The following is a 20068-nucleotide window of genomic DNA, read 5'->3' on the forward strand; positions in this document are numbered from 1 at the left end:
TATAGACAAAAATACCCAGAAAAAGAATGAAACTTTTCCTTGAACTACGCCAGACCTCTGTAAGTGGTGGATTATTGTATTAGTTTCGTGCACGTTTTGAAACTATTTTTCATAAGTTAAAATTCCCTTAGAAATAATAAATAAATAATTGAAAGATTACGTGAGTTTATTGCAATGCAAACTTACTCCACTATGTGAGAAACACTGCCTTCTTTCTAATGAAAAGGTTATTTTATATTAGTTTTTTTAAGACTTTTTTTTTTATAAATTTAGCTTCAATAAGGTTTGTGAAATCTATAATTTTACAATTTTTTAGCAGAACTTTGGAGTTGTATATTGATATGTTTGAAAGACCCTAAGTAACAGTGGGAGATATTTTGACAGTGTGAAACTTTATTCATTTATTAAGGGTGGCTGCATAGCATTACCATGGGCGAAATTGATTGTTTTTTTATTTGTCGTGTAATGAGTATCATGGGAAAGATGATTTAGCCACAGGCACTGTGGTCGGTGACACAGTGACTGCACAGTTCTTCAATTGGTCTATTGATGTTGGAGTGCTCCATTTCTATACGTATATTTAGTTTTTCTTTCGTCGCATTCACTCTCCTTGTATATATATTTTTTTGTGTAATCATCAATAACTTTTGAAGAAAGAAGGTGGTGTAACTAAAACTTGGAGAGTTAAAAGATTTAGGATATATTTGGATTAGGCAGGGGGTGAGGATTTGAGAGAGTGGATGTGTGAGGAAAGTTTATGAGAATTTGTGAGGGATGTGATGGTTATGAGGAAATTTTAATTTTTTTTAAAGGTGTGAAATGTTACTTTACAGATTAACCCTTGCCTATTAAAAAATTAATAATAAAATGAGTTGTTTTTGTTTAAAAATGAAAAACTTTTACACATTAAATATGTATAATATAAAAACTATAATTAGAAAAAAAATATGTATTCAACAAATTAAATAAAAACAAGTAATAAAATTGAAAAATAAATCAAATCTTATATAAATAAAAAGATATTTTTTTTAATATTAAAAACCCTCTAGAAATGAAAAATAAAAAAATACTACAACAACAAAAATATAACGTAATTAATAATAGAAAAAAATTTCATAAAAAATTATAATAAAATAAATTATAACTCATAAACATAATAACTATATATAGAAATATTTTAATATAAATATAACAAAAATAAAAATAAAAACAGAATTTCAAATAATTTCATTAAATATTAAACATATACTATAAAATTAAAAAATAAATCACATCTTATATAAATAAAAAATTACTATTTTTTAATATTAAAAAACCTCACAATAAAGCAATCTAAAAAATACAACAGTAACAAAAATATAACATAATACATAAATACATATTTTAATATATTAATTATATTTTCAGTTTCTAATGAATAATTTAAGTTAGAATAAAATTATTTTAAGTGATGAATTGTTTTTAGGGATTTTTTTTATTAAATAAATTAAATATTTAGTATAAAATAAAATGAAAAATGTTTAGTATAACCTTTTGGTGATGACCATGATCCAACCCAGGTAATATTTTCAATTTTAATTAGATATAGTATATTCTTTTCTTTAAAAAAAACTAAATCCAACCACATTTAATAAAATATCTGATTAGAACTTGAAAAATAGGTATCACCTGATCTACTCTAATAACTAATATATAAATGGAAGATTTTTACATTCAAATGAAACATTGTGATACATTCAAATGAGGGTAAATTTGGAAATAAGGGATGCTGACGTGGCTTTCCCTCTACATCTCTTCATTTTGAGGGGAGAAGATATTTCCTGTTCACAGGTATATCCTCTTTTTCACTTCCCTGCACATCCCTTGATCCAAACCATGGATATCCACTCACATCCTTCCTCTTGAACAGTACATTCATGGAAGCAAACAAGGGGTTAATGTTTACCACACTAGGAAAGAGTAAAAGTTGATGATTCATATATTACCTTATTTGCTATCGTTTAGAATTATTAATTAGAAAATAAATATAGAGATGAAGTTATTGACTTAAGATTAATCTTTCAACTATTGATTTTTTATTGTAAATATAGAGATTACACAAGTAAAAGATGTAGATATGATTCCATACGAAAGTGTGTCTTCTCTATACTTTTCTTTTACTTATTAAAGTAAAAACTTTATAGTCTCTAACATAATCAACTTCTATGGATGTTAATTCTTGAAGTTAAGTTTCTCCATCTTTACTGCAAAAGATAATAATTCATCACACACTCTCACATCATCGAAAACATATTTAAAACTTTTTTATCAAATTTCTTAGAAAGATATTCGAGAGGTCCTCACTTCTAAGAAAGACACAATAAAAACAACACATGCATTTTACCATAGTCATATTCTTATTTAAAATCTAAAGTGATTTATAAGAGGACGAGATGCCTTTACTTATAACTAGAGGAGCTCCTGACACATTTTGATTTAGGAGATGTGAGACTAATTTGTAAAGTGTAGATGCATGTGATAATTCTTAGTGCCTTGTGTAAAGTAGTCACATATCTCTCAAATCAAACTCTCTTCATGTGTTATAAGCTTCGATGCTCCTTCAATTGTTAAATGGTGGTGTGACCTTGTTAGTGGTCGAGGTCAATATTCAATTTAGTACAATGATTTTTTTTTAAAACAATTTGGTCCCTATATTTTTAAAAATGTATCCAAATTGGTCCTTTCTGTTAAGTCTCAGCTTACGACGTCAAGTATTGCTTATGTGGCAGAGAGATGTGGGTTTCTCTTTCTCTATCAACCATGCCTTCAAGTTCACGAACACACACGGTGTCTCTCCCCAATATTTGTGTGGTAGCGTCACCACCGCAGCCTCCACCATCTTGGAGAATAGAGCAGTTCATCCAACATATCATCTAACCTCGGAATTGGGTGTCTATATTTTATAGTGATGTCGTTGATGGCCCTGCAATAAGTGCTCATTCTTCAAGATCCGTCTTTCTTGGGGACCAACAACACGGTAACAAAACAAGGAATTAGACTTTTTTGAACTTAACCCTTCTTCAACAAGTCAGAAACTTATGTCTCTATCTCTTTAGTCTCTTGGGGGTTTGTTTTGTAAGCTAACCTATTGGGTAGGTTGGTTCTAGGGAAAAAAAGATGTTTAGTTCCCTTAAAAGTGGAAGTCCATGAGGTACTTCCTTGAAAAAAAAAATATCATCAAATTCTTTTAAAATGTCTTGCACCCCTATTGGTAGAGACTCAAGATCCTGACTTGTGCTAGCAAGTGCCTCCTTGCATTGGAGAAGAAAAAGAGGTTGTTCCACCATAAGAGATTTTATTTTATTTTCATTTTTCAAAGATTTTTGTGGAACAACTTCTCTACTTTTAATTCATTTGGAAAGGAGAGTTTTTTTAACATTTTTTTCCTCTCTCTTATCCTCATCAACTTTTTTAAGATTTATTTGGTCCTCTCTCACTTGTTGATGTGAAAGTTGATAAAGAGTTATTTTTTTTACCCTTGTGATTGAAACTAATCTTATTGGTGAGACCATCGTGAATAATATGCTTATCAATTGTCATGGTCTGCCAAGTAAGATATGTCCAACTTCTATTGACACAACATCACACAATTTTTTTTTCATTATAGTTACCAATGGAAATTGGAATACTTACTTGGTTCTAAATTAATATTCCTCCATCCTCTTTTATCCACTGAAGTTTATAAGTTTTGGATGTCGAATAATGGTTGAGGCTAACTTGTCAACCAATCTAGAGCTACAACAATTGCAACATGAACCACTCTCTATAATTACTGAACAAATATTTTCAAAAACCTTACAACGAGTATGGAATAGGTTTTCCATTGAGATTGTTCCAACTCCACAAGTTGGCTGCCAAGTAACCTCCTCACCATTAAGAGGCTTCCTTCACAAGGTTGAATTTCCTCTTCAGATTCCAAAACTTCATCCTTGCTGGGTGGGGATGCAGTCACTAGTGCCATCAATATCACAATCCTTTAAAACCATATTTCTTTTTCTAGGACACTCAAAAATACAGTGTCCATTTTCATGACAGTGAAAGCACTAGACATCTTTAGTTTTGACTTCCTTGGAGGAGTCTTTTCTATATTTTTCCCTTTCTCTTTCTTTGTATTTTTCTCTGTCCTTTCCCCTAGATCCTTCATACCCAAATTTGGAGGGGTAACCCTCCCTCTTATGCTCTATCTTGGAATAGGATGTGTTAGGATAGTCTTTACTAGAGGTAGACCTTCTTTTAATTTATTGCTCTAGCCTAACACGTAGTTGAACCAAATCATTTAAATCAGTAAAAGGTAATAGTTAAACTTTATCCTGAATTTCTAGGTTAAGGCCACTCTGAAACCTAGCAATTGTGACCTTAGGGTCTTCCTTAATACCAACCCTTAGTATAAGCAATTCCATTTTCTTCCTATACTCCTCTACAATTTTATCTTTTTGTTGAAGTATTTAGGGTTGATACATCAACTCTCTTTCATAATAAGAAGGAATATGGTGTCTCTTAAGAGCATTTTTCAACTCATTCTAATATCTAATATGAACTAGAGGGTCTTTCATTAAAGCAACCCACTAGTACATTGTCAGTCCTTGAAAGCTAAGTGTAGCCAAGGAGAACTAGAATGGGTACATGGGTTAATTTATCTTTTAGAGTTTTAAAAGAATTTTCTAGTTTTTCACCTCATACAAAATGCACATCCTTCTTAACAAGTTTTTTAGGAGGTGGAACTATAGTAAAGAATTCCTGGATAAATATCCTATAAACACTTGCCAGGCCATGGAAGCTTCAGACTTCTCTTATTGTTTTAAGGGTGGGCTTGGATGACCTTTATTTTCTCTAGATCCACATGAACATCCTCTTTCCTAACCATGAATCCAAGAAAAAATAACATTTTTTTAACCAAAAGTACACTTTTCAAGGTTGACAAAGAGATTGTGGTCCTTAAGAATAATTAAGAGTTGTTTAAGATGAACAATGTGTTCATCTAGAATCCTATTATATATTAAGACATCATCAAAATAAACAACTTCAAATTGGCTATGTAATTCCTAAGTACACGATTCATTAATCTTATGAATGAGCAAGGGGAATTGTTCAAGCCAAAAGGCATGACTAACCATTCATCTCTTTCTTTAATTCTAATATAATGATAACTTTTAGGATCAATTTTGGATAAAATGTTTATCCCATGCAATTTATCAAGCATATAATCCAGCCTAGGGATTGAGTGTCTATATTTTACTATGATGTTGTTAATGGTCTTGCAATATGTGAACATTCTCCAAGACCCGTCTTTCTTGGGGACCAACAACAGGAGAACAACACAAGTGTTAGAATTAGTGGCCCTAAACAAGTGGGGGTGAATTGTTTTTGAAAGATTTTCGCAAGGATTGAAGGTAGAGTGAAATGCTATGAAGAATCAATCAATTGATATTCTGTTCAACTCAATAAAATTTCAGTTTTAAGTTTGTTTCCAGAAAATCAACCAGTTGTTTTCACGTAACAACCGGTTGTTTATATCAGCAGAATGCAAAACAATGTTAAAACCATGTATGAGTGTAGGGATAGAGAGAATCACACAAGATGTTTATACTGGTTCACTCTTAAGAACTATATCTAGTCCTCAACTAAGCACTGAGAATTCATTATGTAATAAAACCTAGATTATAAAACACACACAAAAATTGATGATCTGAACCCCTTAAGAACACACACTACTCTTTGGCACCACACAGTTTCCAGAAAACACCTTTCTTGAAATTGCCTTACACTCCAATATAGAAACACAATGTTTTAAGAAGAATAGGAATAGAATACACTTGGGTAAATCAAAGCTTAAGGTTCAGAAGTACAAAACCCAATCCTATTCCACACACTTGAGATGATCCAAAGCTTTTGAAATCTTGAAAACCTTTTTTCTTTATTATTCTCTCTTTCTTAGTTAATGCTAATGAGCGTTAAACAACCTTTATATGATCTCAATCAATTGGTCAAAGCACTTAAAACAAAAACCAAGAGCAGTTGAAATCATTTAAAACAGTTCAAACCACTTTACAAAATTTTGTTAAGGTTAAACCCAGTTGATTTATTAAAACAACCGGTTGGTTCTGTTTGACAGCAAAGCCAAAACAAAGCTAAGCTTTTCCAAACCATTTTAAAAACCACTAAGTATAAAAAAACAGGTTGATTCAACATTTTAACAGGTTAAAATTTCACACGCTTTTAGAAAACCCATATTTTTAAAAAGGTAAAGATTCAAATAAACTTGGATCATCCTAAGGAGTGAATTAACAAGTTAAAAACTATTAGACAACACACACATACCCAACAACAAGTTCTTCAAGCTTTCCACATGGATTTGGAGGCATCAAAGCATCTTGTACAACAAGAACTAAGACTCTTATGTACCCAACCCTTATTCAGTAAGCCAATAACTTGTTTTTCTATCTCTTTAGTTTATTGGGGTTGGTCCTATAAGTTGACCTATTAGGTAGCTCTAGGGACTAAGTCTATTTGATGTTCTATTCCTCTTAAAGGTGGTAATCCATGTGACACCTCCTCAGGAACAAATCTTCAAGTTCTTTCAAAAGATTTTTCACCTTTTTTGGTAGAATTTAAGTTCATGATCGATGGCAACAAGTGTCTTCTTACAAGAGAAGCAAAAAGGTTGTTCCACCAAGAGATATTTTATTTTCTTTTGGGTTTTTAAAGATATTTGTTGAACAACATCATTGGAGGAGACACAAGGCTCCGATCTCAATCCCTTATCTTCCTCTACTTTATTTGCATGAGAGAGGTTTTTTTACTTAATTTTTTTTTCTGTCCTAATTTTTTTAAGAATATTTGGTCCTTTCTCACTTGTTGAGGTGTGAGAAGACAAAGGACACTTTTTTTGATCGTGTGAGTAAAACTTTTCTTGTTGATAAAACCATCATGTACTGAATGCTTATCAAGCTGCCATGAATGCTTACCAAGCTGCCATGGTTTGCCAAGTAAGATATATCTAACTTCCAGAGGCACAATGTCACATAAAACATTTTCCTGATAATTACCTAAGATGTGTTTTTGGAGGTAGAAGTTAAAAAATTTAGAGTTCTCTCAAAATCATCCTCACATCATGTTATCTTTTCCCCCAAATTTTTTACTTTTGTTGCATTAAAGAATAGTACATCGATGTATTGATTTTAGATGAATATAAATCTAAAACCATAAATCTATTTTTTTTTAAAAAAATCTAAAAAATAATAATTTGGATGAAATTTGAAATTATTTTATTTTTAGTAATCTAATTACTTTTATAAAATTAAAAAAAAAAAATTTGTTTACATTTTTTTTTACCTAAACAACACGTATTACCATAAAATATTTCAATTTTTTTAAAAAAATTATTTTCCTAAATTTTTTTAAACATCATTTTCTATTTCTACGGGGGAGCTCATTTTTCAAACTTTTCATGTATTTTACTTGGAGATTTTATTAGTCTAAATTTATTACTATTGAAGGGGACGATGGGAGACAGGAAAAGTGAAAAAAAGTTGATTAATTTGATTGTAGTAAACTGTAAGTCTTATATATGTTTTCCATGAAAAAGTATTAAGGAAGAAGTGGAAGTGGTACACCACATATGTTAGACTTTATCATTAAATATTTTTTTAACGAAATTATTGCTGTTAATTAAAATCTTATATAACGAATATCATCTTTACACAAAATTAGCTAGAAATATCGAAATCGAATTACCCGATTTCTAAAAAAAAAAATCTCGTGTTTTTTGAAAGTGCTTTATTCCTATTAAGGATGTTTTCAGTCCTCAAAATTGAATGATTCGCATAATATATGAGTTTGTAGTCTAACCATTTAGGACAAGGACAATTGAGCATGTGAGAACAATGATGTTTAAATTTGTATAATAATGTAACATTAATTTCTAAAATAATTCTGATATATCTAGTTCATGTGATAAAAAAAAGAATTATCTATCCACAAAATACTGAAAACTGATAATTGTTAAATTAATAATTAATGATTCCACCATAAAATAGATTGTAAAATTATAAATTAGCCAAAAAAAATTGTAAAATTTATAAAACTATTTATAAATTTCGTTTTATAGTGTAACAGGTTAAAATGAGTATGTTTCTAAAAAGAGGAGTCACTATCATGCTCCAAGTAATAATATTGTAATAAAATATCAAAGGTTTGATTTTGAAGCAAAGTCTTCAATTGAAGTTTATGAAAGTGTTAAATTAAAGAGGTGTATTAAATTAAAATAAAAAATTACTGTTTGAAGGAAGATGGTTGAAGATGAGGTGAGTAAGAAGAAGGTAGGGTATGATGCAGATTGCAGAGGATAGGGAATTAGAAGAATCGGAGCTTCTTTCGTCCTTCTGAGCTCCAATGGAAGCACTATCTCTTCTTCCCATAAATACTCTCACAAATAACCACATTTCTCTCTCTGCTTCTTCTAATTATGCTTCACTCTCTTCTTCCTTACAACTCAATCCTTCTGTCAAAGCTAGAACCCTCACTTTGGTATTCATTCATTCATTCTTTCTTTATAGGGGTTTGTTTTGTTTTCTGGGTCCCACTTGGAATAATGATAACTGGGTTTCTGTTTTGCAGAGAAAGAGCTTGGTACGTGTACAAGCAGAGAATGAAGATTATGAATTGAAGCAAGTGAGGGATATGGCTGCTGCCAGAAAGAGATGGGAGGCTCTGGTATTTTTCAATTTCATCAACTTGTTTTTTTCATCACAGCCACAATTGTAGCTGCATTTGTTCGCAATGCTAAGAATTACTACCAAACCACTACTGTAATGTAAAGGCTTATTAGCAAAATGCATGTGGACTGATTACTAATGAGGAGTTTAGAGTCGAATTGAATTTTCACAATCTTGCTTGTGGTTTATTCTTATAGTATTCATTGTTTTGGATTTCTCAATAGTAGAACAGTATGATAATTGATAAGATATCTTGTTCTTGTGTGATTAACCCCTTTATGACCATGGCGTTGACTCAAATATGGAGTGGACCCTATGAATTTTTCACGCGGTCTGCTTGCTTGTTTTGTAGATCAGGGATGGAAAAGTTAAAGTTCTTACCCCAAGGGAAGCTGGGTACGCAGTTCAGCTTTCAAGCAAGCCCCTTCTAGATGTCCGTCCCTCGAATGAACACAAAAAGGTTTGTCTTTGAAATCAGGTGTTGCTTTTGTTTACCTTTTAGCGATTGCATTATAGCAGGGGAATATAAGTGGAACAATTTGACATTTTATACACGTTATTGCTGTGGTCAGACATCATCGAAGCTAATTACCATGATGGTAATTGATCTTGGTAGCTGTAAAGAAAGCATCAGATGCATTTCCCTATGAATTTAACTTTGTTCATAATACTATTTTTTTTCTTATTGCAAATAAGTAATTGAACTCTTTTGCCTGTATTTTCGCTTCATTGTTGTGATCTTTGCTTGTTCTTTTTGTGCATTTTGAAGGCATGGGTGAGAGCTTCAACCTGGATTCCTATATTTGATGTTGATAATAAGCTAGATTTTGGAACCGTTCCCAGAAAAGTCACAAATTTTGTTATGGGTATTAAAAATTCCATGCCGACTCTTTCATTATTAATTCTTTTGATAGACTTTTTAAATTTGTAAAATAAATTGGAACATTTCATTAGACATGTACTAATATCACTTCTTTTGTGTTGAACAGGAGGTTGGTGGAGTGGCATGCCTACACTATCTTATGACAGGTATCATAAACTATCATTTGCTCTTCTGATTTGTTCTCTATGTACATGGTTTATAATTCATGTCTTTCTTCTCTTCAACAGCCAGTTCTTAGCCAAAGTTGCGGAAAAGTTCCCCAAAGATTCTGAATTAATTGTTGGATGCCAGAAGGGACTGAGGTGAGATTTATACACTCAATTGATTGAATGCACCCTCAATTTTGTTGTTTCTGATTCTTATTGTCTGTTTGGTTAAAATTTATTTGGTACTTCCTCTGGCACTTTTAATCCTATTCCAGTTTTCCAATCTTTGGCTCCTTGAATTCTGGTGTATGAAAGAATCTCTGATTGTTTAACTAGTATCAAATTAACAACACAGTTTTTGTATAGTTTATTGAACTTCATTTTCTTGCTAGATCACTTGCTGCTTGTGAACTACTGTATAATGCTGGTTATAAAAATCTGTTTTGGGTTCAAGGAGGATTTGAAGCTGCTGAAGAAGAGGCATGTTTTCCTGTTTAAATTTTCTGGAATTTGTATTTGATTTACTTTAATCAAGCATGGGAAAAGAAAATTGGCTGATCTGGTGAGCTCATTCCTTTTTTACCTAATTTAATTTGGAGCAGGATCTCATTGTAGAGGGCCCAACACCTCTCAAATTTGCTGGAATTGGTGGCGTGTCAGAATTCCTTGGGTGACTATTTAAGTTATTTTATAATCTATACTGTTAGCAATGTTTTTACAATGAATTCTTGCCACATTAGAATGTTATACATACTTTTACGGGCCTCAATGACATAGGTAGGCCTTTGAAATATTTCTACCGCAGGAGGGGCGAAAAGGGCACTGGCAGGAATGAGTTTGTTATGCTGAGTGGTGGTAACTTACTGCACACATGGCATATTGAGATGGCGAAAATCTCTATGAGAGAAAAACATAATAAAGAGCTAGTAGTAGGGAGAGAGAGGGAGGCAATCATTTTGGTAATTGTGGGTATGATTATTGTCACAAGGCAGGGAGAGAATTCTCTGATTTACCTTATTTTTTGGTTTTTGTCACCTTGAGTAATACTAGGACCTACCAATATGGTATCAAAGCTCCCAATCTTGGGAGCCTTTGGATGGTGTTGACATGGAAAGCGTGGAACAAAGGTTGGAAGGGCTGCAAGCCTCCATCTAGAAAACTTTCCACAAACAGTTAGAAGAAATGATGAGGGTGATGTTGGAAAGATTTCAGTCAGCGTCAATGGAAAACCCATATGAAGCTTTAAAGGGTCTGAGACAAAAGGTTCATTCATGGAGTATCTGAGTAGTTCAAACTTCTTTCAACTCTCCAATTTGTAGACGAGGGTTCATGAAGGTAGCTTTCATGAATGGTTTGAAGGACGAGGTCACGATAGTTAGCTCGGGAGATCTACTAACTTTGATGGAGATGACACAAAAAGTGGAAAAAAGGTATCACTTACTGGGTCGATGACATGAGTTCGTGGGCTAGCTACACAAAAACCAGTTTGGGCCGGAAGAAGAGTTGGGGCCCAAGATCTCTCGAGGAGAAATCTCCCACACTCTCATTCAGGTGAGAGTCGAGGAGAGCCCAACCAAATAGGGGCAAACTCAGGAGAAAAAAGTGCCACAAACTCAAATCAAAGAGGATGGAGCTTCAAAAAATTGAAAGAGGAGGAAGATAATGATAGGAGATGAAGGAATTTGTGTTTCTGGTGTGAAAAGCCTTACACTCATGGCAACATGTGTCGCAATAAGCAACTTCATGTGATTTTATTTGGTGAGAGGGAGAAAGAAGAGAAGGATAGTTAGGGCGAGGAAGGTAATGGAGGGGTAGATGAATATGCGTCTACATGCAAGTAACATTACGTGGATGATTTCAAAATATTCCCTAAAGTTATGGGGAACTATCACGGGCAAGAAGGTCATAGTTTTGGTGGACTCCAATGCCTCATAATTTTTTGTCCTCGAGTCTAATTGTGGAGATGAATATTCCATTAAAGGAGACCAAGGGTTATTTTGTGGAGGTTGGGAGTGGCCAGAGGTTAGGAAGCCAGGGAGTTTGTAAAGGGGTGGAGTTTTAATTGAAGATAGAGCTAGATTTCTTTTTATTTGAGTTGGTAGGGGTGGATGTAATTTTGGGATATGAATGGCTAAAATGTTTAGGCAAGTTTTTGGCAGATTTTCAACAACACTTAATAGAGGTGCTAAAGGATGGTTGAGTAATTGAAATTGAGGGTGATACAACTTTATCCAGAACTATGACATCCTTAAAAGCTGGAAAGGAGTTAAGGAATGAGGTAGAAGCTTTTTATGTTGACTGGGGATGATGAATGTGATTAACATGGAGTCATCCCTTAATTTTAATAGAAGAGACCCTTGAAAATTTAAAAGAGCTATTATTGGAATTCAAACATCTGTTAAAGGAGAGCACCACTTTACCACCCAAGAGAGAATGTGACCAAGCAATTGCCTTAAAGGAAGGAGCTCAAATTCCCATTATTCGTCCCTGTAGGCATCCTCATAGTCATAAAAAAGAGATTGAGAAATTTGTTCATGATATGTTGGCTTCAGGTTTGCTTCTACCTAGCACTAGTTCTTATGATAGTCCATTAATTTTGGTTAAGAAAAAAGATGGTAGCTAATGCATTTGTGTGGATTATAAGGCTCTGAATAGGATCACCTTTCCAAATAAGTTTCCCATTCTGGTTACCGAGGAGTTATTGAATTGGCTTGGAGGGGATACCATTGTTTCCAAGTTGGATCTCAAGTCTCCAAATTGGAGGGGATACCACATGCTATCATTAGAAATGCATGTGGAAAGAGGATATTCATAAGACAAAATTTTGGACACATGAAGGGCATTACAAATACCTACTAATGCCATTTGGCCTCACAAATGCTCCTTCCACATTCTAAGCTTTCATGAACAACATATTCCGATCATATTTGCGGAGATTTGTTTTTTTTTTTGACATTCTCATGTACTACAAAGATTTTAATTCACATATTGCCCATTTCAAGGTGGTTTTTCCGTTGTTACAACGACATAAAAAGTAAGGCAGCAGATGCATTATTTCACGTAATGGACTATGGTGCAATTTCAATGGTCATCAATGCTGATTTGGTGGAAATAATAAAGAATTTGTGGTTGATGAGCTGCTTTGGGGGATTATGCTGGAGATTGTGAGGGATCCAAAGTCACATCCTCATTATTTAGTTTCTAAAGGTTGTCTTTGGTTCAAAGCACAAGGGAGAATGAAAGAACAGGCTCACAGGGGTAGGTGGAATTTCAGGTAAGAGACATGATGTACTTGAAAGCCCAGCCCTATAAATTATGGTAACTAGCTAGACACATTAATGAAAAACTCAGTCCTAAGTTCTATGGGCCATTCAAGGTCTTTTGGACAGAATTGGGAAAGTGGAAATTACAACTGCCAGACAACTCAAGATTGCACGCGGTGTTCCATGTTTCACAGTTAAAGAAGGCTTTACCATCCTACCAACTGAGTCAAGAACTTCCCAAGTTCCTCTCAAATGAGTTTGAATTGATGGTGGAACCAGAGCAAGTGTTGGCTACAAGGAAACTGCTGAATGGGAAGTGGCAAGTACTGATAAAATGGACTGACTTGCCCACATAAGATAGCTCCTGGGAAGATTATGAGGTTATTCAGGCTGTTTTTCCCCTATTCCACCTTGCAGACAAGATGTCGCTTGTTGGGGAGGGTATTGATGGGCCTCAACGGCACAGGTCTTTGAATTATTTCTACCACAGGAGTAGCAAAAAGGACACTGGCAGGAATGAGTCTATTATGCTGAGTGGTAGTAACTAACTGCACATGTGGTAGATTGAGATAGCAGAAATCTGTGGGAGAAAAAAGAGAACAAAGAGCTAGGGGGGGGGGAGAGAGAGAGGGAGGCAATCATTTTGGTAATTGTGGGGTGATTATTGTGACAGACAGAGCAGGGGAGAATTCTCTGATTTACTATTTTTCTGGTTTTTGTCACCTTGAGTAATACCAAGATCTATCATACTTCTTACACATTTATAATTGATTGGAAACACCAGTACAAAATCTTTGTTCAAAATCACCCTATTATGGTTTGATTATGACTTGGACCAGGGTTTTAAATAGCATGCAATATTGGGGTAACAGTATAAGAACCTCTATTCACTACAGGGGAGGCTGAAAAATGGATATTTTACAATCCTTACTGTCCATCTTGAAGGGTCATCTTTGGGATTTTAATTTCCAAAATTGAAATCCATAGATGTAATAATAGTGAAAAGATAAAGAAGACTTGGCTTTAGAAGATGATGACTGATGATTCCAATCTAGGAAACTTGTATTTGATTTCTGTTGGTCTTTACTTGTATGTTTTGTTTAAGACATCTATGCCTTCATATTGTTAACTATGAATGTTTTAATTTTGAGAAACTTTTATCATTTTTGAGAACTATGTGTATATTATACAAACCATAAAAAAATTCGAAATGCATCTGTTCTGCTATCTGCCATAGTGTTTCTGGAACCAGCTGCTACACCCCACTATCCAGGATTTTAAACATTGACTTTGAAAAAAAATACATTATAGGTTATGCATATTGAAGCTCCATGAATGATGAAATTTGTTGTCTGGCAGATGATAAGCAGTTTTTATAAAAACTTTGAGCTAAAATTGTAAATATTTTCTCACAAGTTTAGCTTCCGTTCATCCTTGGTGCAGAAAACTGTAGAGATAGGGGAAATGCGTTTTGTATTTTCAGATTGCCTAGAATTCATCATAAATGATTCTGTCAATGTTTGCTGGCAATCGTAACACAAAGCTGCGTAGCCTAATTTCCTGGTTACGTCACAATAAAAATTTTAACATCAAGTGAATTTTAGAATTATAGGTTGAGTTCAAGAGGAGGGGTACATTGAACTATGGAATAAGATGAGTAATTTTTACTAGATCAAGGTTTACAAATATTTGAGATGCAATATTAAGGGTTTTTTAAGTTCCAAAAATATCAAGTATGGATAATGAATAGTATATCAATAGAAAAGGAACGAGAGAAGAGAATAATACCAGAATTTGTACTGGTTCACTCTAGCACAAGTTCCAATTGCCTGACCACCATGATTAGACAAGTGCACTATATTTTCAAGTTTTACAAGAACCCTTCAAGAAAACAAGAAAATACAATACACACAACAAAATCTTGAACCCTACAAGATTTTCTATCAACACTTGTGAAACCCTATCACAAGCACTCTTAACAACCCCACTCAAGATCAAATACACTAGAGAAATTATTAAAAGGAACAAGATCACCTGGACAAGTTGTAACACAAGATGAAGAAAAAATATAAAGGTGATTACAATGTGATTTGCTCAATCTGTTATCTTGAAGTAACTGATTCACTAAAGAAGTGCTCAATCTATTATGTTTAGAAATGATTTAGAACTTTTTCCAATTTTTATATGATTGATTACAGATTGATTGAGATATCTCTTATATAAAGTCGTCAGTTTTAATCGATTAAAATATGTTCTAATCCATTAAAACATAAATTGATGTCCTGTTGCAGATTTTAATCCCGTAAAACTATGAAATGTTTAAGTGGTTTTAATCAATTAATTTGTATTTTTAATTGATTAAAGTGTTCTTTCTTGCAAACTCAGCAAATCTAAAAACATTTTATCAAATTAAAACACTTTTTAATCTATTAAAACAGAACTTAACATTTCAAACAAGGCTAAAATATTTCCAAATAAAGCACCTACTTAACCAAAGTAGGATCAAGGATTTACAACATATCACAAATTACAACCCAAACTCAAGATTAACATCTTCAACCAACCATAACACATCGTTACGAAGCTACGGAAGGTAAATAGGGATGTATGAAGAAAAAGAAGATGGGTAATAGTTTTGTATGAGGAATATTAAAGAAGGAGAAAAAATGAAATATGAAAGGTTTTTTTGTAAAAATGTGAAGAAACACATGGTCGTGCAAATAGCCTCTCTTTAAATTAATTCTTATTGATTCACACATTGCAGAAAGCTTCTATAACCTGAGAAGCTAAAGGAGTGGTGGTGAATTATAATGAGACAAATATACACATATACTGACACCTTGCATCATCATAATCATAGCATATTATGGTTGGAAGTATCAAATCTTCAAGCTTGGTAGCATAAAATCTTTAAACTTTAAGTTTCTATATCAACAGAGAATACTATGCAGATTTGAGTAATGATCTAGTCTCTAGTTGATGAAGATTTATATGTAGCCGGTTGTTCATTGCTTGTTGCACAGAATTTCATGATAGTTTTATATAATTTTGATTACAATTTGCAGCCTTCAAATGTGATTTTATATATTAAAAAAATTAGGATATGGTTGCAAATTTCTTGACTTCATAACTATTTCCAGTTGGACTGATCAACAAAGAGCAGCTGCAGCCAAGGAAGGTTGGGGATATAGATTAGTGTTTTCTGCACGCCTGGTATTTTATCCATTGTGGACCTTCACTTGTATATTTTATTTCTTAATCTGGACATTCACAAGTTTGACATTTGTTGCATAGATTGGAGTCTTTCTTGTTGCCGATGTGCTATATATTGGTGCTCAGCAAATTGGGCACTATCTTCAGGATATCCGGACCCATTGAAGTAAGTTTTTGATTAATCCCCACGAAGACAATATTCCTTGTGGATGGGCATATACAGACAGCAGGATAAACAACAATTTTGGATGCTGACCCTTGGTAGAGTCTCAATGCTCATCCTTCACTTAATATGATTTGCTAGCAGACGCTTTCTGAGATTGTCATATTTGCCCCATATTATTTTCACTACTGGATTGTAAATGCAACTAGTTAGGCAGCCATTTTAATGTAGATTTCTTCCATGTGTCTCTGTACTAATACCTTTTGGCCAAATGCTTCTTCTTTTCTTAGAATTTTCCATTAAAAGAAAATCAACTGTCATATAATCATATTACTGTTCCATTAATGTTACTGTTTTGGTTATGTGTATATACTGTAAATGGCCATGTGTGATATACTAGATTAGTTCCCAATCCTGGTTATATTGTTGCAGAAGTCTTCTGGTGACTGTGACTGTTCAATGTGTTGTGTTTGTATCCATTTAGCATTTCTTCATTCCGTTGTTTTGAAATATTTCTGTTGTCTTTGAAGTTAGATGATCAATTCTGAATTGTAGTGACATATCTCTTTGCACCACAGGATGTATTCTTAGTGATTTTCATTGTTAAACCGAGTAAATAAAACTAATCATTCTGTTTGATTAGCTGGATCTTTGAAAATTTGAGGTAATTTAGTTTAGCAGAATAGCAAAACTTATAAATGCTGAATTGGCATACGCTTGCCAGCTCCGTATTTCTCTCTTAATCTAGCTGATTGGTGCGTCATAAACGATTTTGGAAACTCTTAAACAGCATAAATTGCATGCAACACATTCTTAGTCAAATAATGACAAAATAATATCAAGTTATTTGTAAATTGTAAGTTATTTTTTTGCTAAAATTAGTCCATCATTGGAAACAAAATGAGAAAATGAAACGTTGGAGATCCTACATCGACTAGAAATTAGTACATTTCATTGTATATAAGTGGGTGTAAACTTCACCCCATGAACTGGTTTTATGGGGTTGAGTTAGGTTTAAAGTCCACTTTGTAATACGGTATCAGAGTCATTTTCGAGTCTATCCTAGCGAATGTTTGTTGGTCTTATCAGGTCACCCGCTATCGGGCTGATATCGGACCACCCATAACATGTTATCCCACGCACAAGCTGATTAGTACATTTCATTGTATATAAGTGGGTGGAAACCTCACTCCATGAGCCGATTTTATGGGGTTGAGTTAGACTTAAAAAATCAATTTAATCCCTTTCAAATATAATTTTACAACTTTTTTTTATCATATATAATAATATATTAAAGGGGTGTTTCTTTCAGTACCTCGTCAATTTTTTTCTGCATTCCATCAATTAAGAAAAAAATATTAAAATGTCCTATCTAACTTTTTCCATAATATACTTTGGAAAAATTATTCCACAAAACACATTCTAGAATATATATAATATTTTTTGGAAAGTTTATTCTGAAAATTTTGTTTCAGAAAATGTTTTTTAAAAATATATTTTATGAATTTCCAAAAGTATGTTTTGGAAATATTTTAAAAAACTAATCTATAAGTCATTTTCAAAAAAGATAAAAGAGTCTTTTTGAAATTGTCGGGTTACAAGGAAAAAACTGTTGTTATGAAGGAAGAAACACCCATATAAAAAAATATAAGATTTTGATATATACATTTTTTGTATTTGATATTATCTGTGTAACTTTTTTTAATAAATATCTATTTAATTTATTTAACTTTAAATCACTCAAATTATTAACTGCAACTGAAAACCATTCACTTTATAATTTAGCTTTTACTAATTTTTTTATTTTTAAAAATAAAGAGAAACACAAAGTGTATCTTTTCTTTTAGTGATTATAATTTAAATTACTAAATACATTTAAATAGTAATATAAAAAAAAATCTTTAATCAGATTATAATTCTTAAAAACGATATCATCCATAATTTTGGATTGTAAGAGATGTATTCAGATGATATTACTTTTATAAGATTATACATGGTTGATAGATAAAAGTTACATGAAGGATTGATGGAAAAATGTCATACAAACAAATTGTCCTAAATTAAATTAAGAGGTGAGTGACGTCTTACATGATTTGTGTTAATGCAAAGCTATAATATGAATTTGGTTACAAAAAAAAAAATAAAAATGAAACCATATGCAAATTGTATGCCACCGAAAGGTGAATGATGGACGTTTTAATTTTTCCCTCTCACACCAAATATTGAGAAATTGTTAAATGAATCCTATTATCAATCTTAGTTGAAGAAGTAACCATTAACTTACAACTATATAAATTCATATCTCATTTATCTCTTTTTACGATAAAAAAAAACATCTGTCTTTTAAAATATTTCTTAACTAAGACTTTTGACTATAATAAATTTTTTGTTTAAGATACAAGGATGATCTTCACAATAAATGATATACAATTAAAAACTGTAAAGTTTTACAAAGTACAAATTTTACAAATATGATATACTATCATATCGTTCGTTAGTATGACTTCTATGATTTAACACTCAAACTCTTAACAAGTGAATGCAAAATATATTGATATTTTACATAAAATTAATTGTTAGTTGGTTTTGGTAGATAAGTCTTCTATTTGTAAGCATTTTAAATAAGACAATTGTGACTTGCAGTGCGTCAAAGCACTAGTACAAATTTATATTCTTTTAACTGACAAGGATATTTGTTACAATAATATTATTATCACATTCTATGTCTCAAATTTTTTTATGTAACTTACGAGCATACCTGTTAAAGGTTTCCTATGTTTTTTTTATTGATTTCAAACATTCCTTAGTATGTTTCCTTAATTAGCTAAGTTTTCCCATAATTTAAATAATACAGTTATCATAATCATGACGCATTGAAAGATGTTATTTACATATTAGGATTGAGGATGGGAATGTGATGGATAAGAATAACACCTATCTACTCTCACGTATGAAAAGTTGTCTCATTACATGTTCAGCTATCTAGTGGCCATCTATAAAAAGATATTTGTAATTTTTTTTTTATATTTGCGGATACCAATACCTATGGTAGATATTTTTATTTTTATTTTCCTTAATTTTAAATAAAATAATTTTAAAAATAAACTTAAATAAAAAATAATTTTAAAAATAAACTTAAATAAAAAATAATTTTAAAAAATAATTCAAATAAAATTAAACAGTAAACTATTAGTGCAAATAAATTTAACTTTTCTTAAAAATAAATTTAAATATATTGTACTACAAAATACAAGTTTTAAAATAATAATCTTTTTAAAAATAAATTAAATTTTATGTATACAATTAAATTTTAAATAATTTTTAATGATTAATATTTTTTATTAACAAATTTATTTTGATTACTTTTGTTTTAATTCTATTGAGAACGTTATTTAATATTTGTTAAGAATATTAAGTTTCATCAATTTCTTTAAGTTCGCGCAATCTCAGGAGACTTGCGGAGACTTCAACACTAATAATTTGTTTGGGGTTAGGAAAGAGATGTCTTAAGATTTAGGCAAATGCTCCTGCATCCAATCATTTTTAACCTGCACCCAACATATTTTTTTAATTTCCAAAAATCCCTTAATTCCGGAAATAAAAATTCGGAATTGAAAATAATATATTCTGGAAAAATAAATCCAGAA

General features: G+C 32.1%; 1 protein-coding gene across 1 annotated transcript; it reads left to right on the forward strand.

The window, feature by feature from the left end:
• The first annotated feature begins 8236 nt into the window (after window positions 1-8236).
• LOC137820395 (rhodanese-like domain-containing protein 11, chloroplastic) lies at window positions 8237-16789 on the forward strand. The gene is made up of 10 exons (XM_068624467.1): window positions 8237-8565; window positions 8656-8751; window positions 9106-9213; window positions 9523-9619; window positions 9743-9782; window positions 9864-9938; window positions 10175-10262; window positions 10385-10452; window positions 16186-16258; window positions 16340-16789. Exons 1-10 carry the CDS (start codon window positions 8431-8433, stop codon window positions 16421-16423), a joined length of 864 nt encoding a protein of 287 aa, XP_068480568.1. The 5' UTR covers window positions 8237-8430; the 3' UTR covers window positions 16424-16789.
• The last annotated feature ends 3279 nt before the right edge of the window (window positions 16790-20068 follow it).

This window comes from Phaseolus vulgaris, chromosome 9 (assembly GCF_000499845.2).
Source record: "Phaseolus vulgaris cultivar G19833 chromosome 9, P. vulgaris v2.0, whole genome shotgun sequence".
Lineage (NCBI taxonomy): Eukaryota > Viridiplantae > Streptophyta > Magnoliopsida > Fabales > Fabaceae > Phaseolus > Phaseolus vulgaris.

Bases quoted from the DNA above. Each gene is read 5' to 3' on its own strand.
- LOC137820395 (XM_068624467.1), top strand. From the start codon at position 8,431: ATGGAAGCACTATCTCTTCTTCCCATAAATACTCTCACAAATAACCAC. The intron at 9,214-9,522 runs GTTTGTCTTTGA...TGCATTTTGAAG, and splicing joins CCTCGAATGAACACAAAAAG to GCATGGGTGAGAGCTTCAAC. The intron at 10,263-10,384 runs GCATGTTTTCCT...AATTTGGAGCAG, and splicing joins TTGAAGCTGCTGAAGAAGAG to GATCTCATTGTAGAGGGCCC.